This window comes from Parasteatoda tepidariorum, chromosome 2 (assembly GCF_982258835.1).
Source record: "Parasteatoda tepidariorum strain Cologne lab strain chromosome 2, Ptep-v5.0, whole genome shotgun sequence".
NCBI lineage: Eukaryota > Metazoa > Arthropoda > Arachnida > Araneae > Theridiidae > Parasteatoda > Parasteatoda tepidariorum.
In genome coordinates this window covers 7481505-7509476 of record NC_141756.1, presented here as the reverse complement: position 1 = coordinate 7509476, position 27972 = coordinate 7481505, and the positions used below count along the sequence as shown (strand labels likewise).

Here is a 27972-nt window from a genome sequence, read left to right as displayed (position 1 = left end):
TAATATGTTTTTCCACAACTATATAAATGACTGGAAGAAAAGATTTTGAGCATAGATCTTTCATCGGTCTTTTAGACAGTACAATATGATTTCCCAGGTAAGAACTTTGTTCATTGTTTAAAAACATTTGATCCATTTTATACTTTATTTCTATTTCGTTAACTTTCAAAAGGTTTCAGTATGAACTTTTATCATTTTTGACTTGTGTTTCAATAGTAATTTCTACTTGCAATGCATTTAAATACCATTTCAATAAAATTAAATAAGCTTAATTAAGATATTTGCTTTATATTGTCATTTTAAAAAATTCATTTGTCACAGAAATTGTAAACTTTGAAATTTTTCCAAACTTTCATTGTGTGTATGTTAATAAGAAAATTTAAAAATCGTAAAATCACTTCTAGTATGAAATACATATAGGTGTTTTCAAAACTTTTTGTTTTAAAATATTAAGAAAGTATTTAGAAAAATTAATGCTTAATTAATATGAGATAGACAGGAGAGAAAAAGTTCAGAGCATTTAATACGAGGTATTTTTTAAAGAATGTTCTTCGCTAATTGTTATTTGATGCTAAAAATTTCTTCCATGATAAAAATAGTAAAAAAAAAGTATAACATATAATATTCGGAAAATAGTAGCAGTTTTTTTCGATAAATTTATTTACTCTCAGTACGCAATTGTAAATAAATATAAGTGCAAGATGTATAAGTAATATAAGTAGCAAAAAGTAAATATAAGTAGTGTTATCTGATAAAGTTATCTGTTATCTGAGATTTTATATAAAAAATTTATGTTTAAAAATTCTGTAAAACACATACTTTTTCCAAAATAACACTGTTGTATAGATTGCTCAAAAAAATTATTTAATATTCCTTAATATAGCATTGCATTCGTGGTATAATTTATCTTTGATTTTTTGCAGGTTGTTATCTTGTCTGCTATAACTCTTGTTGCTTTTGCACACTCTCCTGTGGTAATATATAAATGTTTTTATCAATATTTTTCAGTATTTTGTTGAATAAATAATAAAAGCAATAAAAAATTAACCTGGTATTTTGGTAATAATCAACTTATAGTTTATGTAATTTTGGAAGGTGTATAAATTTAGTTTAGTTTTTCAATGCGGTTATTTTATCTAAAACTTTAAATTAATTATAAATATATACCTATGTATTTAAACTTTGTTTTTTGAATAATATCTAAACACTAGAATAAAAAACATTTAAAATGCAATCTATTTCATTATGGTTTTAAATTATTTTTATTATAATGTAATGTCAATCACAGAAAATTCGATTGATGTTAACAGTTATCAGTTGAAATTACTCTTCAGTGAACAAATTTAACTCTGCCATTTCAATTTATAAAAAAAGTAAAATGTAAATTACTATGTAGTTTAATATTGTTATTTAAATGAAAAGGAAAAACGCATTGAACTAAATGAAAATTAATATGAAACTAATTGAATATAGATTCAGCCAATTCCAATGTAAGCTTCATTAAAAAACTCTGAGTGAAACGAATATTTATCAATTGACACTTTGGTGAGGAATTCTTTTCAGTAATTATTTCATTCTCATCAACAAAAGAAATTAAATATCGTCACGAATGTAGTAAAATATTACTAATTAGACAAAATAGAAATTATTGAATATAAGTAAAATTAAGATGAAATACTTGGTTATATTTCTTAAAATGTAATGAAATGTGATCTTAATAAAGAATAAATTAAGAACACAGCATTTTAAGAAAATATAAACAAAGAAAATTATCATCTTCTATCTATATTATATAAAACGCTAATACGTACGTATGTATGTATCAATAAAACCGATGATATTTCTTTTCTCGCGCTGGCAACAGTTTTCATTTTTAATTGATTGGATTCGGCGTGCAAGAGCACGTAGTGAGCAACCAGATAACAATGACCAGAGTGAGCATTATGAGGTTGTTCAAATCAGATTCATGCACTAAAAACATGACAATATTTAATTTAAACTCAATTAGGAATTAATTAATTAATTGAAGTGAGAATGCTTTAAAAGGCCGCTGTTGAATTGATATTTTTCTACTGGGAGCTACCTAAACGTCTAAAAAACGTTTAAGTGTTTGTATTGAATGCATTGAATTTTTTTTATATTTCGCGTTTATTTATGCATTGAATTTTCACGCTTTAAAATGCAGAATATTAGTGAAGCAATATTTGATAATTTATTTTGCTAATATGTTTCTTATTTAGCAAATGTTTTGATTTTTTCACCATGTACAATCTAAATAGCTATAATATACTTTTTTAAAAGCCAATAAGAACATTGGTAGAATTCTTCTACATAAGTACAATACTGTGTCTTTGATGATAAAATACTATGTCTTTGATGATAATATATTATGTCTTTGTGCTAGAACATTGTGTTCATTAGCGAGCGAGCGCAGCGAGCCATGATTCACGGCGTGAACCACATAGGATTGCGTAGCAATTCTCGGGGGTTGGCGAGCGTTAGCGAGCAGGGGGCGGAGCCTCCTAGCATTATATAAAACGCTAATACGTACGCATGTATCAATAAAATCCGATGATATTTCTTTTCTCGCGTTGGCAACAGTTTTCATTTTTAATTGATAGGCTTCGGCGTGCAAGAGCAAGTAGTGAGCATCATATGGCTAATCTATATTATATAAAACGCTAATACGTTTTAATTGATAGTCTTCGGTGCGCAAGAGCACGTAGCGAGAATCATATGTCTAATCGGGTGAATTCTCACCGAATTATCAAAAACATTCTTACAAAATTATCCTCATCAAAGCCGATGCTTTACATCCGGCGTTCAGTACTATTTCATATTGTTTTACGACACATGGTTTTAGCCCTCTGGTGGGAAAGACTTTAAAACAAAACTTACAACAGTTACTTTTCTCAACAACTGAGATTTAGAATAGTGTGATTAAGAAAAATATGTGAACTGCTTGCAATTTCAAATTAATATTGAAATGCACAGGTTTAGAATTTTCTACAGTGAAAAGTTTTCGGAACTTCAGTGTTCAAAAAAGTATACAAAAGCTAGACGTTAAGAATGTATCCAATGAGCGAGCAAAGCGAGCATCGGATTGCAAAGCAATCCGAAATGAACTGCGAAAGCAGTTGCGGGAGTTGGCGAGCGCCAGCGAGCAGGGGGCGAAGCCTCCTAGTTTATTTTAATTGATTGAAAATGTTGATAAATTGAGTGATTTTTAAAAGTTTTGAAAAAATTAAGAAATACCTTACCAATTACTAAAGAATTGAATTAAGAAAATTCTTTACCTGAGATTTCTTTTTGTTTCGCTAATTATATCCAAATCTATCAAGTTCTGATATAATGCATGGGAGATTAACATACTTTCTAAAATGCCATATTATGCAATTTTAAAAAATGCAATCTTTTCATGAAGTTTAAATTAATTTATATGGATTTGAGCATTTTAATGAATATAATTGCTTTAAGATTAATTTTTTTATATGTTCTAAGAATGTTATGACGTAAAAGCTACACTTATGAGTTTTATCAGATATAATTATTAGTTTTTAAAGCTAATTACATTTTAACTTTATTTATAGGACCATGGTCATCATGCACCAAAGCCTTACAAGTTCGGATATAGCGTCAAAGACAAACATGGTGAACAACACAGAGAAGAATCCGGAACTGGTGGTCATGTGTCAGGAAGCTACGGATTTACAGATGACCGTGGTATCCACAGACAGGTCAACTACGTGGCTGACCACGGTGGCTTCAGAGCCCAAGTCAAAACTAACGAACCAGGAACCGCCAACCAGAATCCAGCTGCCGTTCACATTCACTCATCAGCCCCTGCTCATGGCCATCTCTATGGTGGATATGCTGGATATGGACATGGCCATGCAGGTCACGCTCATGGTCACGTTGATCAAGGACATGGTTATGCTGGAAATGCTGGTTTAGGCTACGGGTATGGTGGTTATGGCGGCCTTGGATATAATGGTCTTGGTAATGGTGCAGGATATGGTGGATATGGATTAGCCAGTGCACTGTTAGGCACCCTTCCTTATGCCAGATATGGTTATTAAGTCAACAATTTGTGTAAATAAATAGGAATAAAAATAAAATTTTTATTTGTAAAATGGTTGCTCTTTTATGTTTGGATGTATCTGACAAAGCTTACTATAAACTCTATAAGAAGTTAAATAATCTTCATGAAATATATGAGTAAATTAAAAATTTTATTTATCGTTCTATTAATATCTAATAATATACAAGTATTCTAAGGATACTCTGGCACATTTTTTCAATTATTTGAAGATGATTGCAAATTAGTAAAACTTTATGATTTAAATTGTCTATCCTATTTTAATTTAAAGTTTGAATAAATTTTTGTAAGCAAAAATATTTTTTCCAAATTTAAATCTGTCACAAAATAATTTCAAGGCAGGTCTAGAATCTTTTTTGATTATTGATGCCTCTTTCTCCCGCCTATTGTTTTTTAAAAGTATGTTTATGTACATTATCATAACACTGAAACAATTTGAAAAGTAACGAAATTTTTTTCTTTGCTCTAAAAGAAAGGTCTATCAGCTTTATATGGTTGTTTCTGCCTCTTTTTCCAGCCACATGTGTTTCAAAAATTATTTTTTTGTACATTATCATAACACTTAAACAATTCAAAAAATAACGAAAAATAGCGAAAAAATACCGATATTAGGATCAATTTCAAGTGATGAACCATTATTTTGACCAGTTAATGAACGATATTTGGATGAATTTACGAACTGTAGATTCCTTATTATTTAGTATTAAATTAAAATAAATAGCAGAAATAAATAAATAAATAGTTGATATTATATATATCAGCTATCCAGCACATAACAAGAAAGATGGATTTAATAGAAACTGCATTAATAATAACTGTTTTCAAATTTCATTTTTTTTGTAGCATACATTAAACATTCGTTATTGAATGAATACATTGAAATTATATAACTAGTTTTTAAAGAAAATGAATACATCTTGCCCCGCACGTGACATTAAAAAATTTAAGTATTTTTAAAACACCGAATCGTGAAATTTCAATGAATGTAAAAATTATATGTTACAGTATAATTTTACAGAACAAAATTTTTGATGCATCGTAATTTTTACTGTAATAAATAATGTCGAATCATTGAATCACACTAATTAATTAAATATCAGTGTAAGAATTACGATGTAAAATTTTACGATAATATAGATTTTTCGGATAATGTACCCAGGGTGTTAGAACTTCTTGCTGCAATTTGATCAAGAATTCTTTACTCTGTGAAAAAAGGTCGATTTTTCGAAAGGGTGGCGAAAGGGTCTGTTTACTTTATGGCCACATTTAACATCATATTTTCAAAAACCTCAAAATCTAGTGCGCCTTTTTGAGTACTTCACTCTTCTAAAATAGCTAATAGCATTTTTTATATGTATATACACATATAATTTGAAACAATTTTCTTTTTTCATTTATTTTCATATTTGAAGATATATTTTTCCAAAAATTGTCTCAAAACCTAAAATTAGTGATCTAGAAAATTGAACAAATGATAATGATATGTAATGATAAATTAAATATTCGGTAAATTATTGTTTCCGGTCTCTGATAAATCGGTTCATCGTTGAATATTTATACTGACAGCTCTAGCTAATACAATGTGTTAATTAGCTGCAAGCTAACTAAAACGTTACGATTTAAATACTTCCAATCAGATGAAATCGTAGCATCATTTAATCACTTTTAAGATTTCATATTTGTGATAACATGATTCACTGCATTATGACTGTTACAAATTCGTTCAAAGCTCTTCACTATTTCTTAAAAGAACAGTGATAAAAAGGACAGTTTTAAAGGGATTTTTCGTTCAAAAAGACCATAAGGGAGATGGAGCTATCTAAAGGAAGAATCTTAAGAGCTCTTTGCAATTATTTTGAATTTACCAAAAAAAAAAAAAAAAAAAAAAAATTATTAAGCAAACTTTTGTCCAGCAATAAATAACTAGCTTCATTATAAGCAGTTCATGTTAACAATTCATTAAGTTGATGTTTAAATTTAACTTTATTTATTAATAAAGTTAAATTTAACAGAACCTAATTTTAATCTAATAAGTACATTTGAGACAGTAATTTTCGTAACAATTTAATGTTAGACCATATAATTATCAATTTATATTTAAGAATTTAACTGAATTATATCCAACCATTCAAAAAATTTCATTATAGTCATACTTCCTTATTTCAAAATAATTTTAATATTTATTTCGTAGAAAAAAATATCCATTGAGTGGTTTTCGGCATTTTTTATAAAGTTTTTCTGCAAATAAGTATTAAAATTCAACTGAGATGAAGGGAATATTAATGATGTAAACGAACCACTCAAACACTTGAAAGGTCCTGTCCTACGAATGGTCTTCAAGCTCTCTCGTTAGTGTTAACACCACGTAACTAGTGAGCTCTTTGCTTGATAATGGGGGACAGTTCAGCTCCTGCTGAAGTACAAGTTCCCAATTAAAACACATTTTTTTTAAAAAGACTGTCAAATTTTTTCTCTCAATGTTTTATAGCTATAGACGTCGTTTTTAAATTAAGTAAAATGATTTACAAACTTAACACATAAATTGGTAAGTGTGTGAATCAGACTAATTTATTAAGAGACAGATATCAAAGGTTCCTTTATTAAAAATGTAGCTCATGCAATGCATTTTGTTAAATTGTTTACAAAATTCACCATTATATTATTAACTTAAACATTAAGTTGTTTGTTAGGTTTTCTTTGAAGAAGACTCTGAATTTGGTTAGTATTTCGGGAAACTGCGTAAGAAGCAGCTCGCAGAAAACAAAATTATATAATCTGATATTGCAGGAGAATCCCATAAATTATTTCACTGCTTAAAAATTATAGGTTTTGTAGAGAAAATTCATAAAATAAATTTCCATGCTCTCAATAATCTCTGATACTTATAACACATTCAAAAATCTACAAAATATGCCTAGTTTTGTTTAAAAAATGCGATTTTGTAACTAAGGGAACAATATATGCAATGAATTGACTTATAAGTTTTTTTTAAAATTGTTTTATGTTTCAGGAATCAGTGAAGAAAACTGTTTTTGTTTTTTTAATATTCAAATCAATTTTTGTTTGTATAAAATATTACAACATATCTTTTTCTACGATGAAATGTATTTTTTTCGTATTTCATGAAGAAATTTGATATAAGTGTTACTGAATTTCTCATTTTAAGATTCTTAGTGAAAATGATAATACATTAGTATAAGTAAGCAATTATAAAAAAAATGCTTGTCAATAAATGGTTCATTATTGTATTACAGAACTTGCAAAGAAATTAGAGTTATTTTTAACGGCTGTAACGTTCCAGAAAACAACATGAAGAACAAGTTCAACAGAATAATTGAAGCATTAAAATGATTTGAATTCTTGTCAAACAGGCATTAATATGTTTTTCCACAACTATATAAATGACTCGAAGAAAAGATTTTGAGCATAGATCTTTCATCGGTCTTTAAGACAGTACAATATGATTTCCCAGGTAAGAACTTTGCTCATTGTTTAAAAACATATGATCCATTTTATACTTTATTTCTATTTCGTTAACTTTCAAAAGGTTTCAGTATGAACGTTTTATCATTTTTGATTGTTTTTCGATAGTAATTTCTACTTGCAATGCATTTAAATACCATTTCAATTTAATTAAAAAAATTGAATTTAGATATTTACTTTGCATTGTAATTTTCGAAAAACATATTTGTCATAAAATTTGCAAACTTTGAAATTTTGCTGAACTTTTATTGTGTGCATGTATTTATTGTGTAAGAAAATTAAAAAATCGCAAAACCACTTCTAGTATAAATGTTTGCATGCTTTAGGTATACGTATATCTACAAATTTTAGATAAAATACATATAAGTGTTTTCAAAATTTTTTTTTCAAAAATATCAAGGAAGTAATTCGAGAAATTAATGCTCAATTAATATGAGATAGACAGGAGAGAAAAATTTCAGGGCATTAATTATGAGATATTTTTTTAAAAGATGTTCTTCGCTAAGATTCATTTGATGCTAAAAATTTCTTCCATGATAAAAATAGTTAAAAAAAGTATAAGATATAATATTTGGCAAATAGTAACAGATATTTTTTATAAATTTATTCCCTCGCAATATGCCTTTGCAAATAAATATAAATGCAAGATGTATATGTAATTTAAGTAACAAAAGGTAAATATAAGTTATGCTATCTAAATACAAGATGATGTATGATAAATATTGCCCAAAATCATGTACATTACATACTTTATCCAAAATAACACCGCTTTATAAGTACTACGCAAAAAAATTATTTAATATTCCTTAATATAGCATTGCAATTAGGTATAATTTTTCTTTGATTTTTTACAGGTTGTTATCTTATCTGCTATAATTCTTGTTGCTTTTGCACACCCTCCTGTGGTAATATATACATGTTTTTATCAATATTTCACAGTATTTTGTTGAATAAATAACAAAAGCAATAAATAAATTGTCTTTGGTATTTTGGTAATAATCTACTCATAGTTTATGTAATTTTGAAAGTTGTATCAATTTAGTTTAGTTTTTCTTTGCGATTATTTTATCTGAAACTTTAAATTAATTATAAAGATATACCTATGCATTTAAACTTTGTTTTTTGAATAATATCAATACTCTAGAATAAAAAATATTTAAAATGAAATCTATGTCATTATATTTTTAAAATATGCTTATTATAATATAATGTCGATGACAGAAAATTTGATTGATGTTAGCAGTTATCATTTTACTCGTCAGTGAACAAATTTTTCTCTGACATTTCGTTTTATAAAATAAGTTAAATATAAATTACTATACTGTTTCATATTGTTATTTATATCAAAAAGGGAAGCACTGAGATAAATGAAAATTAATATAAACTAATTGAAACTAAATTTGACCGATTCCAATGTAAGCTTCATAGAAATAAAAAATTTAAGTGAAACCAACATTTATCAATTGAAACTTTAGTGAGGAATTTTTCTACGTAATTATCTCATTCTCATCAACAAAACAAATCAAGTATCGTCACGAATGTAGTCGAATATTACTAATTAAACAAAATAGAAATTATTAAAAATAACTAAAATTAAGATGAAGTACGGAGTTATACTTCTTAAATTTTAATGAAATCTGATCTTAATAAGAAATAAATTAAGAACACAACATTTTATGAAAATATAAAAAAAGCAAATGATCATTTATTTCAATTGCTTGAAAATTTTAATAAATTGAATGATTCACGAAAGTTTTGCTCAAATCATGATAAATATTTAACCACCTTACCAATTACTTAAAGATTGAATTTAGAAAATTCTTTGCCTGAAATTTTCGTTATTGATTGCTTTTTGTTTCGCTAAGTTTATCCAAATCTATCAAGTTTTTAGATAATACTTGGGAGATTTACATACTTTTTAAAATGTTATAAAATGCAATTTTTTTTATGAAGTTTCAATTAATTTTAATGGATTTGAGCATTTTAATGATTATAATTGCTTTTAGAATAAATTTTTTTATATGTTCTAAGAATTTTAGGACGTGAAAGTTACACTTATGCGTTTTGTCAGATATAATTATTAGTTTTTAAAACCAATTGCATTTTAACTTTATTTATAGGACCATGGTCATCATGCACCAAAGCCTTACAAGTTTGGTTACAGCATCAAAGACAAACATGGTGAACAACACAGAGAAGAATCCGGAACTGGTGGTCATGTGACAGGAAGCTACGGATTTACAGACGATCGTGGTATCCACAGACAGGTCAACTACGTAGCTGATCACGGTGGCTTCAGAGCTCAAGTCAAGACCAACGAACCAGGAACTGCCAACCAGAATCCAGCTGCCGTTCACATTCACTCATCAGCTCCCGCTCATGGCCATCTCTATGGAGGATATGCTGGATATGGTCATGTTGCTGAAGGACATGGTTATGCTGGAAATGCTGGATTAGGCTACGGGTATGGTGGTTATGGTGGCCTTGGATACAATGGCCTTGGATATAATGGCCTTGGATATGGTGCAGGATATGGTGGATATGGATTAGCAAGTGCATTATTAGGCACTCTTCCTTATGCCAGATATGGTTATTAAGTCAACAATTTGTGTAAATAAATAGGAAATAAAATTATTATTATTTTTTTTTGTAAAATGGTTGCTCTTTTATGTTTGAGATCTATCTGACACAGTTTATTGTAAACTCTTTTAGAAGTTAAATAATCTTCATAAAATCTTAGAGTAAATTAGAAATGTTATTCATCGGTCTATTAATATCTCATAATATACAAGTATTCCATAGATAGTTTTTCACATTGCAAAATATTAAAAATTTATGATTTAAATTATCCCTCCTCTTTTAATTTAGAGTTCGAATAAATTTTTGGAAACGAAAATATTTTTTCGAATTTAAATCTTCTACAAAATAATTTTATGATAGGTCTAGCATCTTTTTTGGGTATATATACCTCTCCTTCCAGCCACATGTGTTTTAAAAATTATGATTATGTACATTATCATAACACTGAAACAATTTGAAAAATAACGAACATTTTTTTTCTTTGCTCTGAAAGAAAGGTCTAACATCTTTATTTTATTATTTATGCCTCTTTCTTCAGTCACATGTGTTTTAAAAATTATGCTTATGTACATTATCATAACACTGAAGCAATCAAAATGTAGAGAAAACAAGGGAAAAATTGCAGAACAATGAAGAAAGGGGAAAAAAGAGAAAAATAATAATAAAAATAACAAAAAACTGGAAAAAAAGACAAAAAAATTTAAAAATTCCGGAAAATGAAAGTCCCGAAATATATATATATAATATTTTTCTGACACTAAGAGATATGACAATTAACCGTTAAAGATTCAAATAAACTGAATTTATAGTAGTTTTTAACAAATTTATTTTTGGAGAGTGGCAACAGTGGGACAAACAATGCTTGTCTGAAATAGTCAGGGCTTACACTGAAATATTTGAATTTCAAGGGCTTTGGTATCAATTTCTCGCTATGAACCTTTATTTTGAAAAGTTAATGAACTACATTTTGATGAAATTACGAACTGAAGATTCCTTACTATTTAGTATAATATGAAAAAAAAATTTGTTTCAAAAATAAATAAATAAACAGTAGAAATTATATATATTAGCTATCCAGCACATAACAAGAAATATGGATTTTTCTCAATAGAAACTGCATAAATAATAACTGTTTACAAATTTTATTTTTGCAACATATATTTATCATTCATTATTGAATGAATAAATTGAAATTATGTAACTAGTTTTTAATGAAAATGAATACATCTTGCCCCGCTCGTGACATTAAAAAATCTAAATATTTTTAAAACACCGAATTGTAAATCTTCAGGATCAAATTAATGCAAAAATTAAAGACACTCAGAGTGCCGGCAAACTTTTTACAGTATAATTTTAAAGAACAAAAATTTTGATGCATCGTAATTATTACTGTAATAAATGATGTAAAATCATTGAATCACACTAATTAATTAAATATCAGTGTAAGAATTAGTATGCAAAATTTTACGATAATATGGATTTTACGGATGATGTACCCAGGGTGCTAGAGCTTCTTGCTGTAATTTGATTCGGAATTTTTTACTCAGTGAAAAAAGGCCGATTTTTCGGAAGGGTGGTGAAAAGGCCTGTTTATGTTATGGCCATATTTAGCATCTTATTTTCAAAAACTTCAAAATCTAGTGCTCCTTTTTTTCATACTTCATTCTTCCAAAATAGATAAATGCGTTTTTATATGCATATATAATTTGACACAATTGTCTTTTTTCATTTAATTTCATATTCAAGGACATATTTTTCAAAGAATTGACAAAAAACCTAAATTTAATGTTTTAGAGAAATTTAACAAGTGATAATGACTTATAATAGTAAATAAAATATTCAGTTAATAAAAACCCGTTCAAGATTTTTGGGTCACAGATAAATCTGTTCGACGTTGAATATTTATACTGGTACCTCAAACTAAAATAATGTTTTAATTTGCTGCAATCTTAATAAAACGTTACGATGGAAATATTTCCATTCAAATGAAATCATGAAAATTAATCATTTTTAAGATTTCCCATTTGCGATAATAATATACACTGTATAATGACTACTACGAATTCGTTCAAAGCTTTTCAATATTTCTTACAAGAACAGTGATAAAAAGTACAGTTTTAAAGGGATTTTTTTCCAAAAAGACTATAAGGGAGATGAAGCTTTCTAAAAAAAGAATCTTAAGAGCTGTTTGCAATTATTATGAATTCCCCCCCCCCCAAAAAAAAAAACATTTATTAAGCATAATTTTGTCCAGCAATAAATAACTAGCCTCATAATAAGCAGTTAATGTTAACAATTCATTAACTTGATGTTTAAATTTAATTTTATTAATAAAATACGCAAACAGAACCTAATTTTAACCTAATAAGTACATTCCAGACAGTAATTTTTGTAATAATTTAATGTTATACCACATAATTATCAATTTATATTTAAGAATTAAACTGAATTATATCCAACCATTCAAAAAATTTTATTATCGTCATACTTCCTTATTTCAAAATAATTTTAATATTTATTTTGAAGAAACCATTTAGTGGTTTTTGGTATTTTTTATAAAGTTTTTCTGCAAATAAGTATTAAAATTCAACTGAGATGAAGGGAATATTAATGATGTAAACGAACCACTCAAACGCTTGAAAGGTCCTGTCCTACGAATGGTTTTAAAATAAAATAAAATTCTACTTCAAATAGTTATTTCGAATTAAAAATAACCTAAAATGTAAAGCATTAAAATAGATGCATGATTAGTAGTTTTTTTTCTTCAAATTTTTTAATTAAAAAGCTAATTATATGATATATTAGTGAATAAAACTAAAATACAATTAGAAACAGATAATTTATTTTTGACGGAACAAAAGGAAACACTTAAGAGTGAATACAAAAGTTGGCTATTATGAGATAAGTTTAGCGAATACTTATTTAGCCAATCTCTTGTCTTAATTTATTTGATTTTATTCCTCACAAACGCTCAAAATTGCTAAATTAATTAGGAAATATTGTTAAAAGGTCATATTTTAAATAAATATTTACTTAATGCAATTTTCAATTAAAATCCTTATACTGGATATATAATTGGAGCTGAATAATTCAAGTATCCCGGAAAAGTAATTCACTTATTTATTTTTAAAGAAACAGACAAAAACAAGCATTTAGTTCTAACAACGCAAGGTCGTTTATATACTGCATATATAAGTAAATAAATGTAATTCATTTTAAATAAATGAGTATTTACCTCATATAAGCGAGGTCAACTTCCAGGCTGCCAGTTATATCTTCTGCAACTTATTACCCATTTCTTCTCTCTTTCGAGATTTGATGGAAATCCTTACATTAGAAATCCTTTTTTTGTAAAACTGTCTGCCCAATTCATCACTGTGCAGTTATTTTAAGTATCGAAATGTGCTTCAAGCTCTCACGTTAATGTTAACACCACGTAACTAGGGATCTGTTTGCTCGATAATGGGGGACAGTTCAGCTCCTTCTGAAGTACAAGTACCCAATTAAAACACATTTTTTTAAAAAAGACTGCCAAATATTTTTTTTCATTCTTCTATAGCTATAGACGTCGTTTTGAAATTGAGTAAAATGATTTACAAACATATCAAATAAATTGTTTTGAGTGTGAAACAGACTAATTTATTAAGAGGCAGATATAAAAGGTTCCCTTATTAAAAATAAAGCTCTTGCAATGCATTTTGTTAAATTGTTTTCTAAATTCAACATTATATTATGAACTTAAACATTAAATTGTTTGTTATGTTTTCTTTGGAAAAAAACTCTGAGTTTTGTTGGTATTTCTGGAAACTGCTGAAGAAACAACTGGCAGAAAACAAATAGATACAGCCCGATATTACAGGAGAATCCCATAAATTATTTCACTGTTTAAAAATTATAGGTTTTGTAGAGAAAATTCATAAAATAAATTTCTGTACTCTCAATAATCACTGAATACTTCATTCTTTCACTTAGAAAACTCGAAATTAGAGTAATTTTACTGGAAAACATTATAGATGAAATGCATATTTTGTGTAAAATGTTTCGAGATGAATTTTGTGACAGTAGTTTTTGAAGTGAAAAGCATTTTATCGTTTTGCAAATTTGAAATTTTTTAACGCATTTAAAAATCTACGAAATATGCCTAGTTTCTTTTAAAAAATGTGATTTTGTAACTAAGGGTGCAATTTATGTAATAAATTGACTTATTAGTTTTTTTTAATTCTCTTATGTTTTTGGAATCGGTGAAGAAAACTGTTTTTGTTTTTTAACATTCAAATAAATTTTTGTTTGCATAAAATATTACAACATACCTTTTTCTATTATGAACTATATTTTTTTCCCATTCCATGAGGAAAATTGATATAAATTTTACTGAATTTCTTATTTTAAGATTCTTAGTGAAAATTAAATACATTAGTATAAGTAAGGAATTATAAAAAAAATGCTTGTCAATAAATGGTTCATTATTGTATTACAAAACTTGTAAAGAAAATAGAGTTATTTTTAACGACTGTAACGTTCCAGAAAACAACATGAAGATCAAGTTCAACAGAATAATTGAAGCATTAAAATGATTTGAATTCTTGTCAAACAGGCATTAATATGTTTTTCCACAACTATATAAATGACTCGAAGAAAAGATTTTGAGCATAGATCTTTCATCGGTCTTTAAGACAGTACAATATGATTTCCCAGGTAGAAACTTTGTTCATTGTTTAAAAACATTTGATCCATTTTATACTTTTTTTCTATTTCGTTAACTTTCAAAAGGTTTAAGTATGAACTTTTATCATTTTTGACTTGTTTTTCAATAGTAATTTCTACTTGCAATGCATTTAAATACCATTTCAATAAAATTAAATAAGCTTAATTCAGATATTTACATTGTATTGTCATTTTAAAAAATTCATTTGTCACAGAAATTGTAAACTTTGAAATTTTTCCAAACTTTCATTGTGTGTATGTTAATAAGAAAATTTAAAAATCGTAAAATCACTTCTAGTATGAAATACATATAAGTGTTTTCAAAACTTTTTGTTTTAAAATATTAAGATAGTAATTAGAAAAATTAATGCTTAATTAATATGAGATAGGCAGGAGAGAAAAATTTCAGAGCATTTAATACGAGGTATTTTTTAAAGAATGTTCTTCGCTAATAGCTATTTGATGCTAAAAATTTCTTCCATGATAAAAATAGTAAGAAAAAAGTATAACATATAATATTCAGAAAATAGTAACAGTTTTTTTCGATAAATTTATTTACTCTCAGTACGCAATTGTAAATAAATATAAATGCAAGATGTATAAGTAATATAAGTAGCGAAAAGTAAATATAAGTAGTGTTATCTGAAAAAGTTATCTGAGAAAGTTATCTGTTAACTGAGATTTTATATAAAAAATTTATGTTTAAAAATTCTGTCAAACACATACTTTTTCCAAAATAACACTGTTGTATAGATTGCTCAAAAAATTATTTAATATTCCTTAATACAGCATTGCATTCGTGGTATAATTTATCTTTGCTTTTTGCAGGTTGTTATCTTGTCTGCTATAACTCTTGTTGCTTTTGCACACCCTCCTGTGGTAATATATAAATGTTTTTATCAATATTTTTCAGTATTTTGTTGAATAAATAATAAAAGCAATAAAAAATTGCCCTGGTATTTTGGTAATAATCAACTCATAGTTTATGTAATTTTGGAAGTTGTATAAATTTAGTTTAGTTTTTCTATGCGATTATCTTATCTAAAACTTTAAATTAATTATAAATATATACCTATGTATTTAAACTTTGTTTTTTGAATAATATCTAAACACTAGAATAAAAAACATTTAAAATGCAATCTATTTCATTATAGTTTTAAATTATTTTTATTATAATGTAAAAAATTGATTGAAAATTTGATTGATGTTAACAGTTATCAGTTGAAATTACTCTTCAGTGAACAAATTTAACTCTGCCATTTCAATTTATAAAATAAGTTAAATGTAAATTACTATGTAGTTTAATATTGTTATTTAAATGAAAAAGAAAAACACATTGAACTAAATGAAAATTAATATAAAACTAATTGAAGATAGATTCTGCCAATTCCAATGTAAGCTTCATTAAAAAAAACTTGAGTGAAACCAACATTTATCAATTGACACTTTAGTGAGGAATACTTTTCTGTAATTAGTTCATTCTCATTATCGTCACGAATGTAGTAGAATATTACAAGTAAAACAAAATAGAAATTATTAAATATATCTAAAATTAAGATGAAATACGTGGTTATATTTCTTAAATTTTAATGAGATGTGATCTTAATAAAGAATAAATTAAGAACACAAAATTTTATGAAAATAAAAAAAAAAGAAAATGATCATTTATTTTAATTACTTGAAAATGTTGATAAATTGAGTGATTTTAAATGTTTTGCAGAAATTATACCTTACCAATTACTAAAGGATTGAATTTAGAAAATTTTTTGACTGAAATTTTCGTTATTGATGGCTTTTTGTTTCGCTAAATATATCCTATATCCAAATCTATCAAGTTCTGAGATAATGTTTGGGAGATTAACATACTTTTTAAAATGCCATATTGTGCAATTTTAAAAAAGAAATTTTTTTCATGAAGTTTAAATTAATTTTAATGGATTTGAGCATTTTAATGAATATAATAGCTTTAAGTAAATTTTTTTTATATGTTCCAAGAATTTTGTGATGTAAAAGTTACACTTACGAGTTTTATCAGATATAATTATTGGTTTTTATAACCAATTCAATTTTAACGCTATTTATAGGACCATGGTCATCATGCACCAAAGCCTTACAAGTTTGGATACAGCGTCAAAGACAAACATGGCGAACAACACAAAGAAGAATCCGGAGCTGGTGGTCATGTGACAGGAAGCTACGGATTTACAGATGACCGCGGTATCCACAGACAGGTCAACTACGTGGCTGACCACGGTGGCTTCAGAGCCCAAGTCAAAACTAACGAGCCAGGAACCGCCAACCAGAATCCAGCTGCCGTTCACATTCATTCATCAGCCCCTGCTCATGGCCATCTCTATGGAGGATATGCTGGATATGGTCATGTTACTCAAGGACATGGTTATGCTGGAAATGCTGGATTAGGCTACGGGTATGGTGGTTATGGTGGCCTTGGATACAATGGCCTTGGATATAATGGCCTTGGTTATGGTGCAGGATATGGTGGATATGGATTAGCAAGTGCATTATTAGGCACTCTTCCTTATGCTAGATATGGTTATTAAGTCAACAATTTGTGTAAATAAATAGGAAATAAAATTATTATTATTTTTTTTTGTAAAATGGTTGCTCTTTTATGTTTGAGATCTATCTGACACAGTTTATTGTAAACTCTTTTAGAAGTTAAATAATCTTCATAAAATCTTAGAGTAAATTAGAAATGTTATTCATCGGTCTATTAATATCTCATAATATACAAGTATTCCAAGGATAGTTTTTCACATTGCAAAATATTAAAAATTTATTTATGATTTAAATTATCCCTCCTCTTTTAATTTAGAGTTCGAATAAATTTTTGGAAACGAAAATATTTTTTCGAATTTAAATCTTCTACAAGATAATTTTATGATAGGTCTAACATCTTTTTTGGGTATATATACCTCTCCTTCCAGCCACATGTGTTTTAAAAATTATGATTATGTACATTTTCATAACACTGAAACAATTTGAAAAATAACGAATATTTTTTTTCTTTGCTCTGAAAGAAAGGTCTAACATCTTTATTTTATTATTTATGCCTCTTTCTTCAGTCACATGTGTTTTAAAAATTATGCTTATGTACATTATCATAACACTGAAGCAATCAAAATGTAGAGAAAACAAGGGAAAAATTGCAGAACAATGAAGAAAGGGGAAAAAAGAGAAAAATAATAATAAAAATAACAAAAAACTGGAAAAAAAGACAAAAAAATTTAAAAATTCCGATTATTATAGAAAAATATTATATATATATATATATATATATATATATATATATATATATATATATATATATATATATATATATATATATATATATATATATATATATATATATATATATATATATATATATAATATTTTTCTGACACTAAGAGATATGACAATCAACCGTTAAAGATTCAAATAAACTAAATTTATAGTAGTTTTTAAAAAAATTTTTTTTGGAGAGTGGCAACAGTGGGACAAACAATGTTTGTCTGAAATAGTCAGGGCTTACACTGAAATATTTGAATTTCAAGGGCCTTGGTATCAATTTCATGCTATGAACCTTTATTTTGAAAAGTTAATGAACTACATTTTGATGAAATTACGAACTGAAGATTCCTTACTATTTAGTATAATATGAAAAAAAATAATTTTGTTTCAAAAATAAATAAATAAACAGTAGAAATTATATATATTAGCTATCCAGCACATAACAAGAAATATGGATTTTTCTCAATAGAAACTGCATAAATAATAACTGTTTACAAACTTTATTTTTGCAACATATATTTATCATTCATTATTGAATGAATAAATTGAAATTATGTAACTAGTTTTTAATGAAAATGAATACATCTTGCCCCGCTCATGACATTAAAAAATCTAAATATTTTTAAAACACCGAATTGTAAATCTTCAGGATCAAATTAATGCAAAAATTAAAGGCACTCAGAGTGCCGGCAAACTTTTTACAGTATAATTTTAAAGAACAAAAATTTTGATGCATCGTAATTATTACTGTAATAAATGATGTAAAATCATTGAATCACACTAATTAATTAAATATCAGTGTAAGAATTAGTATGCAAAATTTTACGATAATATGGATTTTACGGATGATGTACCAAGGGTGCTAGAGCTTCTTGCTGTAAATTGATTCGGAATTTTTTACTCTGTGAAAAAAGGCCGATTTTTCGGAAGGGTGGTGAAAAGGCCTGTTTATGTTATGGCCATATTTAGCGTCATATTTTCAAAAACTTCAAAATCTAGTGCTCCTTTTTTTCATACTTCATTCTTCCAAAATAGATAAATGCGTTTTTATATGCATATATAATTTGATACAATTGTCTTTTTTCATTTAATTTCATATTCAAGGACATATTTTTCAAAGAATTGACAAAAAACCTAAATTAAATGTTTTAGAGAAATTTAACAAGTGATAATGACTTATAATAGTACATAAAATATTCAGTTAATAAAAACCCGTTCAAGATTTTTGGGTCACAGATAAATCTGTTCGACGTTGACTATTTATACTGGTACCTCAAACTAAAATAATGTGTTAATTTGCTGCAATCTTAATAAAACGTTACGATGGAAATATTTCCATTCAAATGAAATCATGAAAATTAATCATTTTTAAGATTTCCTATTTGCGATAATAATATACACTGTATAATGACTACTACGAATTCGTTCAAAGCTTTTCAATATTTCTTACAAGACCAGTGATAAAAAGTACAGTTTTAAAGGGATTTTTTTCCAAAAAGACTATAAGGGAGATGAAGCTTTCTAAAAAAAGAATCTTAAGAGCTGTTTGCAATTATTATGAATTCCCCCCCCCCAAAAAAAAAAAACATTTATTAAGCATAATTTTGTCCAGCAATAAATAACTAGCCTCATAATAAGCAGTTAATGTTAACAATTCTTTAAATTGATGTTTAAATTTAATTTTATTAATAAAATACGCAAACAGAACCTAATTTTAACCTCATAAGTACATTCGAGACAGTAATTTTCGTAATAATTTAATGTTATACCACATAATTATCAATTTATATTTAAGAATTAAACTGAATTATATCCAACCATTCAAAAAATTTTACTATCGTCATACTTCCTTATTTCAAAATAATTTTAATATTTATTTTGAAGAAACCATTTAGTGGTTTTTGGTATTTTTTATAAAGTTTTTCTGCAAATAAGTATTAAAATTCAACTGAGATGAAGGGAATATTAATGATGTAAACGAACCACTCAAACGCTTGAAAGGTCCTGTCCTACGAATGGTATTAAAATAAAATAAAATTCTACTTCAAATAGTTATTTCGAATTAAAAATAACCTAAAATGTAAAGCATTAAAATAGATGCATGATTAGTAGTTTTTTTTCTTCAAATTTTTTAATTAAAAAGCTAATTATATGATATATTAGTGAATAAAACTAAAATACAATTAGAAACAGATAATTTATTTTTGACGGAACAAAAGGAAACACTTAAGAGTGAATACAAAAGTTGGCTATTCTGAGATAAGTTTAGCGAATACTTATTTAGCCAATCTCTTGTCTTAATTTATTTGATTTTATTCCTCACAAACGCTCAAAATTGCTAAATTAATTAGGAAATATTGTTAAAAGGTCATATTTTAAATAAATATTTTCTTAATGCAATTTTCAATTAAAATCCTTATACTGGATATATAATTGGAGCTGAACAATTCAAGTAACCCGGAAAAGTAATTCACTTATTTATTTTTAAAGAAACAGACAAAAACAAGCATATAGTTCTAACAACGCAAGGTCGTTTGTATACTGCATATATAAGTAAATAAATGTAATTCATTTTAAATAAATGAGTATTTACCTCATATAAGCGAGGTCCACTTCCAGGCTGCCAGTTATATCTTCTGCAACTTATTACCCATTTCTTTTCTCTTTCGAGATTTGATGGAAATCCTTACATTAGAAATCCTTTTTTTGTAAAACTGTCTGCCCAATTCATCACTGTGCAGTTATTTTAAATATCGAAATGTGCTTCAAGCTCTCACGTTAATGTTAACACCACGTAACTAGGGATCTGTTTGCTCGATAATGGGGGACAGTTCAGCTCCTTCTGAAGTACAAGTACCCAATTAAAACACATTTTTTTAAAAAAGACTGCCAAATATTTTTTTTCATTCTTCTATAGCTATAGACGTCGTTTTGAAATTGAGTAAAATGATTTACAAACATATCAAATAAATTATTTTGAGTGTGAAACAGACTAATTTATTAAGAGGCAGATATAAAAGGTTCCCTTATTAAAAATAAAGCTCTTGCAATGCATTTTGTTAAATTGTTTACTAAATTCACCATTATATTATGAACTTAAACATTAAATTGTTTGTTATGTTTTCATTGGAAAAAAACTCTGAGTTTTGTTGGTATTTCTGGAAACTGCTGAAGAAACAACTGGCAGAAAACAAATAGATACAGCCCGATATTACAGGAGAATCCCATAAATTATTTCACTGTTTAAAAATTATAGGTTTTGTAGAGAAAATTCATAAAATAAATTTCTGTACTCTCAATAATCACTGAATACTTCATTCTTTCACTTAGAAAACTCGAAATTAGAGTAATTTTACTGGAAAACATTATAGATGAAATGCATATTTTGTGTAAAATGTTTCGAGATGAATTTTGTGACAGTAGTTTTTGAAGTAAAAAGCATTTTATCGTTTTGCAAATTTGAAATTTTTTAACGCATTTAAAAATCTACGAAATATGCCTAGTTTCTTTTAAAAAATGTGATTTTGTAACTAAGGGTGTAATATATATAATAAATTGACTTATTAGTTTTTTTTAATTCCCTTATGTTTTTGGAATCGGTGAAGAAAACTGTTTTTGTTTTTTAACATTCAAATAAATTTTTGTTTGTATAAAATATTACAACATACCTTTTTCTATTATGAACTATATTTTTTTCCCATTCCATGAGGAAAATTGATATAAATTTTACTGAATTTCTTATTTTAAGATTCTTAGTGAAAATTAAATACATTAGTATAAGTAAGGAATTATAAAAAAAATGCTTGTCAATAAATGGTTCATTATTGTATTACAAAACTTGTAAAGAAAATAGAGTTATTTTTAACGACTGTAACGTTCCAGAAAACAACATGAAGATCAAGTTCAACAGAATAATTGAAGCATTAAAATGATTTGAATTCTTGTCAAACAGGCATTAATATGTTTTTCCACAACTATATAAATGACTCGAAGAAAAGATTTTGAGCATAGATCTTTCATCGGTCTTTAAGACAGTACAATATGATTTCCCAGGTAAGAACTTTCTTCATTGTTTAAAAACATATGATCCATTTTATACTTTATTTCTATTTCGTTAACTTTCAAAAGGTTTCAGTATGAACTTTTATCATTTTAGACTTGTTTTTCAATAGTAATTTCTACTCGCAAAGCATTTAAATACCATTTCAATAAAATTAAATAAGCTCAATTCAGATATTTGCATTGTATTGTCATTTTAAAAAATTCATTTGTCACAGAAATTGTAAACTTTGAAATTTTTCCAAACTTTCATTATGTGTATGTTAATAAGAAAATTTAAAAATCGTAAAATCACTTCTAGTATGAAATACATATAAGTATTTTCAAAACTTTTAGTTTTAAAATATTAAGAAAGTAATTAGAAAAACTAATGCTTAATTAATATGAGATAGACAGGAGAGAAAAATTTCAGGGCATTTATTATGAGATATTTTTTTAAAAGATGTTCTTCGCTAAGATTCATTTGATGCTAAAAATTTCTTCTATGATAAAAATAGTTAAAAAAAAGTATAAGATATAATATTTGGCAAATAGTAACAGATATTTTTGATAAATTTATTCCCTCGCAATATGCCTTTGCAAATAAATATAAATGCAAGATGTATATGTAATATAAGTAGCAAAAGGTAAATATAAGTAATGCTATCTAAATACAAGATGATGTATAATAAATATTGCCCAAAATCATGTACTATACATACTTTATCCAAAATAACACCGCTGTATAAGTACTACGCAAAAAAATTATTTAATATTCCTTAATATAGCATTGCAATTAGGTATAATTTTTCTTTGATTTTTTACAGGTTGTTATCTTATCTGCTATAATTCTTGTTGCTTTTGCACACCCTCCTGTGGTAATATATGCATGTTTTTATCAATATTTCACAGTATTTTGTTGAATAAATAACAAAAGCAATAAATAAATTGTCTTTGGTATTTTGGTAATAATCTACTTATAGTTTATGTAATTTTGAAAGTTGTATCAATTTAGTTTAGTTTTTCTTTGCGATTATTTTATCTGAAACTTTAAATTAATTATAAAGATATACCTATGCATTTAAACTTTGTTTTTTGAATAATATCAATACTCTAGAATAAAAAATATTTAAAATGAAATCTATTTCATTATATTTTAAAAATATGCTTATTATAATATAATGTTGATGACAGAAAATTTGATTGATGTTAGCAGTTATCATTTTACTCGTCAGTGAACAAATTTTTCTCTGACATTTCGTTTTTTAAAATAAGTTAAATATAAATTACTATACTGTTTCATATTGTTATTTACATCAAAAAGGGAAGTACAGAGCTAAATGAAAATTAATATAAACTAATTGAAACTAAATTTTACCGATTCCAATGTAAGCTTCATAGAAATAAAAAATTTAAGTGAAACCAACATTTATCAATTGAAACTTTAGTGAGGAATGTTTCTACGTAATTATCTCATTCTCATCAACAAAACAAATCAAGTATCGTCACGAATGTAGTCGAATATTACTAATTAAACAAAATAGAAATTATTAAAAATAACTAAATTTAAGATGAAATACGGGGTTATACTTCTTAAATTTTAATGAAATCTGATCTTAATAAGGAATAAATTAAGAACACAACATTTTATGAAAATATAAAAAAAGCAAATGATCATTTATTTCAATTGCTTGAAAATTTTAATAAATTGAATGATTCACGAAAGATTTGCTCAAATCATGATAAATATTTAACCACCTTACCAATTACTTAAAGATTGAATTTAGAAAATTCTTTGCCTGAAATTTTCGTTATTGATTGCTTTTTGTTTCGCTAAGTTTATCCAAATCTATCAAGTTTTGAGATAATACTTGGGAGATTTGCATACTTTTTAAAATGTTATAAAATGCAATTTTTTTATGAAGTTTCAATTAATTTTAATGGATTTGAGAATTTTAATGATTATAATTGCTTTTAGAATAAATTTTTTTATATGTTCTAAGAATTTTATGACGTGAAAGTTACACTTATGCGTTTTGTCAGATTTAATTATTAGTTTCTAAAACCAATTGCATTTTAACTTTATTTATAGGACCATGGTCATCATGCACCAAAGCCTTACAAGTTTGGTTACAGCATCAAAGACAAACATGGTGAACAACACAGAGAAGAATCCGGAACTGGTGGTCATGTGACAGGAAGCTACGGATTTACAGACGATCGTGGTATCCACAGACAGGTCAACTACGTAGCTGATCACGGTGGCTTCAGAGCTCAAGTAAAGACCAACGAACCAGGAACTGCCAACCAGAATCCAGCTGCCGTTCACATTCACTCATCAGCCCCTGCTCATGGCCATCTCTATGGAGGATATGCTGGATATGGTCATGTTGCTCAAGGACATGGTTATGCTGGAAATGCTGGATTAGGCTACGGGTATGGTGGTTATGGTGGCCTTGGATACAATGGCCTTGGATATAATGGCCTTGGTTATGGTGCAGGATATGGTGGATATGGATTAGCAAGTGCATTATTAGGCACTCTTCCTTATGCCAGATATGGTTATTAAGTCAACAATTTGTGTAAATAAATAGGAAATAAAATTATTATTATTTTTTTTTGTAAAATGGTTGCTGTTTTATGTTTGAGATCTATCTGACACAGTTTGTTGTAAACTCTTTTAGAAGTTAAATAATCTTCATAAAATCTTAGAGTAAATTAGAAATGTTATTCATCGGTCTATTAATATCTCATAATATACAAGTATTCAAAGGATAGTTTTTCACATTGCAAAATATTAAAAATTTATTTATGATTTAAATTATCCCTCCTCTTTTAATTTAGAGTTCGAATAAATTTTTGGAAGCGAAAATATTTTTTCGAATTTAAATCTTCTACAAAATAATTTTATGATAGGTCTAGCATCTTTTTTGGGTATATATACCTCTCCTTCTAGCCACATGTGTTTTAAAAATTATGATTATGTACATTATCATAACACTGAAACAATTTGAAAAATAACGAACATTTTTTTTTCTTTGCTCTGAAAGAAAGGTCTAACATCTTTATTTTATTATTTATGCCTCTTTCTTCAGTCACATGTGTTTTAAAAATTATGCTTATGTACATTATCATAACAATGAAGCAATCAAAATGTAGAGAAAACAAGGGAAAAATTGCAGAACAATGAAGAAAGGTGAAAAAAGAGAAAAATAATAATAAAAATAACAAAAAACTGGAAAAAAAGACAAAAAAATTTAAAAATTCCGGAAAATGAAAGTCCCGAAATATATATATATATATATATATATATATATATATATATATATATATATATATATATAATATTTTTCTGACACTAAGAGATATGACAATCAACCGTTAAAGATTCAAATAAACTGAATTTATAGTAGTTTTTAAAAAAATTTTTTTTGGAGAGTGGCAACAGTGGGACAAACAATGTTTGTCTGAAATAGTCAGGGCTTACACTGAAATATTTGAATTTCAAGGGCCTTGGTATCAATTTCATGCTATGAACCTTTATTTTGAAAAGTTAATGAACTACATTTTGATGAAATTAAGAACTGAAGATTCCTCACTATTTAGTATAATATGAAAAAAAAATTTGTTTCAAAAATAAATAAATAAACAGTAGAAATTATATATATTAGCTATTCAGCACATAACAAGAAATATGGATTTTTCTCAATAGAAACTGCATAAATAATAACTGTTTACAAATTTTATTTTTGCAACATATATTTATCATACATTATTGAATGAATAAATTGAAATTGTGTAACTAGTTTTTAATGAAAATGAATACATCTTGCCCCGCTCGTGACATTAAAAAATCTAAATATTTTTAAAACACCGAATTGTAAATCTTCAGGATCAAATTAATGCAAAAATTAAAGGCACTCAGAGTGCCGGCAAACTTTTTACAGTATAATTTTAGAGAACAAAAATTTTGATGCATCGTAATTATTACTGTAATAAATAATGTAAAATCATTGAATCACACTAATTAATTAAATATCAGTGTAAGAATTAGTATGCAAAATTTTACGATAATATGGATTTTACGGATGATGTATCCAGGGTGCTAGAGCTTCTTGCTGTAATTTGATTCGGAATTTTTTACTCTGTGAAAAAAGGCCGATTTTTCGGAAGGGTGGTGAAAAGGCCTGTTTATGTTATGGCCATATTTAGCGTCATATTTTCAAAAACTTCAAAATCTAGTGCTCCTTTTTTTCATACTTCATTCTTCCAAAATAGATAAATGCGTTATATGCATATATAATTTGATACAATTGTCTTTTTTCATTTAATTTCATATTCAAGGACATATTTTTCAAAGAATTGACAAAAAACCTAAATTTAATGTTTTAGAGAAATTTAACAAGTGATAATGACTTATAATAGTACATAAAATATTCAGTTAATAAAAACCCGTTCAAGATTTTTGGGTCACAGATAAATCTGTTCGACGTTGAATATTTATACTGGTACCTCAAACTAAAATAATGTGTTAATTTGCTGCAATCTTAATAAAACGTTACGATGGAAATATTTCCATTCAAATGAAATCATGAAAATTTTTTTTTCCAAAAAGACTATAAGGGAGATGAAGCTTTCTAAAAAAAGAATCTTAAGAGCTCTTTGCAATTATTATGAATTCCCCCCCCCCAAAAAAAACATTTATTAAGCATAATTTTGTCCAGCAATAAATAACTAGCCTCATAATAAGCAGTTAATGTTAAGAATTCATTAAATTGAAGTTTAAATTTAATTTTATTAATAAAATACGCAAACAGAACCTAATTTTAACCTCATAAGTACATTCGAGACAGTAATTTTCGTAATAATTTAATGTTATACCACATAATTATCAATTTATATTTAAGAATTAAACTGAATTATATCCAACCATTCAAAAAATTTTATTATCGTCATACTTCCTTATTTCAAAATAATTTTAATATTTATTTTGAAGAAACCATTTAGTGGTTTTTGGTATTTTTTATAAAATTTTTCTGCAAATAAGCATTAAAATTCAACTGAGATGAAGGGAATATTAATCATGTAAACGAACCACTCAAACGCTTGAAAGGTCCTGTCCTACGAATGGTATTAAAATAAAATAAAATTCTACTTCAAATAGTTATTTCGAATTAAAAATAACCTAAAATGTAAAGCATTAAAATAGATGCATGATTAGTAGTTTTTTTTCTTCAAATTTTTTAATTAAAAAGCTAATTATATGATATATTAGTGAATAAAACTAAAATACAATTAGAAACAGATAATTTATTTTTGACGGAACAAAAGGAAACACTTGAGTGAATAAAAAAGTTGGCTATTCTGAGATAAGTTTAGCGAATACTTATTTAGCCAATCTCTTGTCTTAATTTATTTGATTTTATTCCTCACAAACGCTCAAAATTGCTAAATTAATTAGGAAATATTGTTAAAAGGTCATATTTTAAATAAATATTTACTTAATGCAATTTTCAATTGAAATCCTTATACTGGATATATAATTGGAGCTGAACAATTCAAGTAACCCGGAAAAGTAATTCACTTATTTATTTTTAAAGAAACAGACAAAAACAAGCATTTAGTTCTAACAACGCAAGGTCGTTTATATACTGCATATATAAGTAAATAAATGTAATTCATTTTAAATAAATGAGTATTTACCTCCTATAAGCGAGGTCCACTTCCAGGCTGCCAGTTATATCTTCTGCAACTTATTACCCATTTCTTCTCTC

At 26.6% G+C, this 27972-nt stretch overlaps 5 protein-coding genes across 5 annotated transcripts in view; 4 read left to right on the top strand and 1 right to left on the bottom strand.

Moving 5' to 3' along the window:
- The window catches only part of LOC147814401 (uncharacterized), a 129737-nt gene that overhangs the window by 56662 nt on the left and 45103 nt on the right, over window positions 1-27972 (bottom strand). The window lies entirely within an intron of this gene.
- Window positions 26-4133, top strand: LOC147814404 (uncharacterized). Its single transcript, XM_087155589.1, has 3 exons — window positions 26-97; window positions 924-974; window positions 3591-4133. The coding sequence occupies exons 1-3, from the start codon at window positions 86-88 to the stop codon at window positions 4077-4079; spliced, it is 552 nt and encodes a 183-aa protein (XP_087011715.1). The 5' UTR covers window positions 26-85; the 3' UTR covers window positions 4080-4133.
- LOC147814403 (uncharacterized) lies at window positions 7481-10476 on the top strand. The gene is made up of 3 exons (XM_087155587.1): window positions 7481-7571; window positions 8437-8487; window positions 9703-10476. Exons 1-3 carry the CDS (start codon window positions 7560-7562, stop codon window positions 10177-10179), a joined length of 540 nt encoding a protein of 179 aa, XP_087011713.1. The 5' UTR covers window positions 7481-7559; the 3' UTR covers window positions 10180-10476.
- Window positions 14693-17510, top strand: LOC147814402 (uncharacterized). Its single transcript, XM_087155586.1, has 3 exons — window positions 14693-14857; window positions 15695-15745; window positions 16951-17510. Exons 1-3 carry the CDS (start codon window positions 14846-14848, stop codon window positions 17425-17427), a joined length of 540 nt encoding a protein of 179 aa, XP_087011712.1. The 5' UTR covers window positions 14693-14845; the 3' UTR covers window positions 17428-17510.
- On the top strand, window positions 22130-24791 carry LOC122271145 (uncharacterized). Its single transcript, XM_043051393.3, has 3 exons — window positions 22130-22213; window positions 23026-23076; window positions 24291-24791. Exons 1-3 carry the CDS (start codon window positions 22202-22204, stop codon window positions 24765-24767), a joined length of 540 nt encoding a protein of 179 aa, XP_042907327.2. The 5' UTR covers window positions 22130-22201; the 3' UTR covers window positions 24768-24791.

Coding starts and splice junctions, on each gene's coding strand:
- LOC147814404 (XM_087155589.1), top strand. Junction 975..3,590: donor CTTTTGCACACTCTCCTGTG/GTAATATATAAA, acceptor CTTTATTTATAG/GACCATGGTCATCATGCACC.
- LOC147814403 (XM_087155587.1), top strand. Junction 8,488..9,702: donor CTTTTGCACACCCTCCTGTG/GTAATATATACA, acceptor CTTTATTTATAG/GACCATGGTCATCATGCACC.
- LOC147814402 (XM_087155586.1), top strand. Junction 15,746..16,950: donor CTTTTGCACACCCTCCTGTG/GTAATATATAAA, acceptor CGCTATTTATAG/GACCATGGTCATCATGCACC.
- LOC122271145 (XM_043051393.3), top strand. Junction 23,077..24,290: donor CTTTTGCACACCCTCCTGTG/GTAATATATGCA, acceptor CTTTATTTATAG/GACCATGGTCATCATGCACC.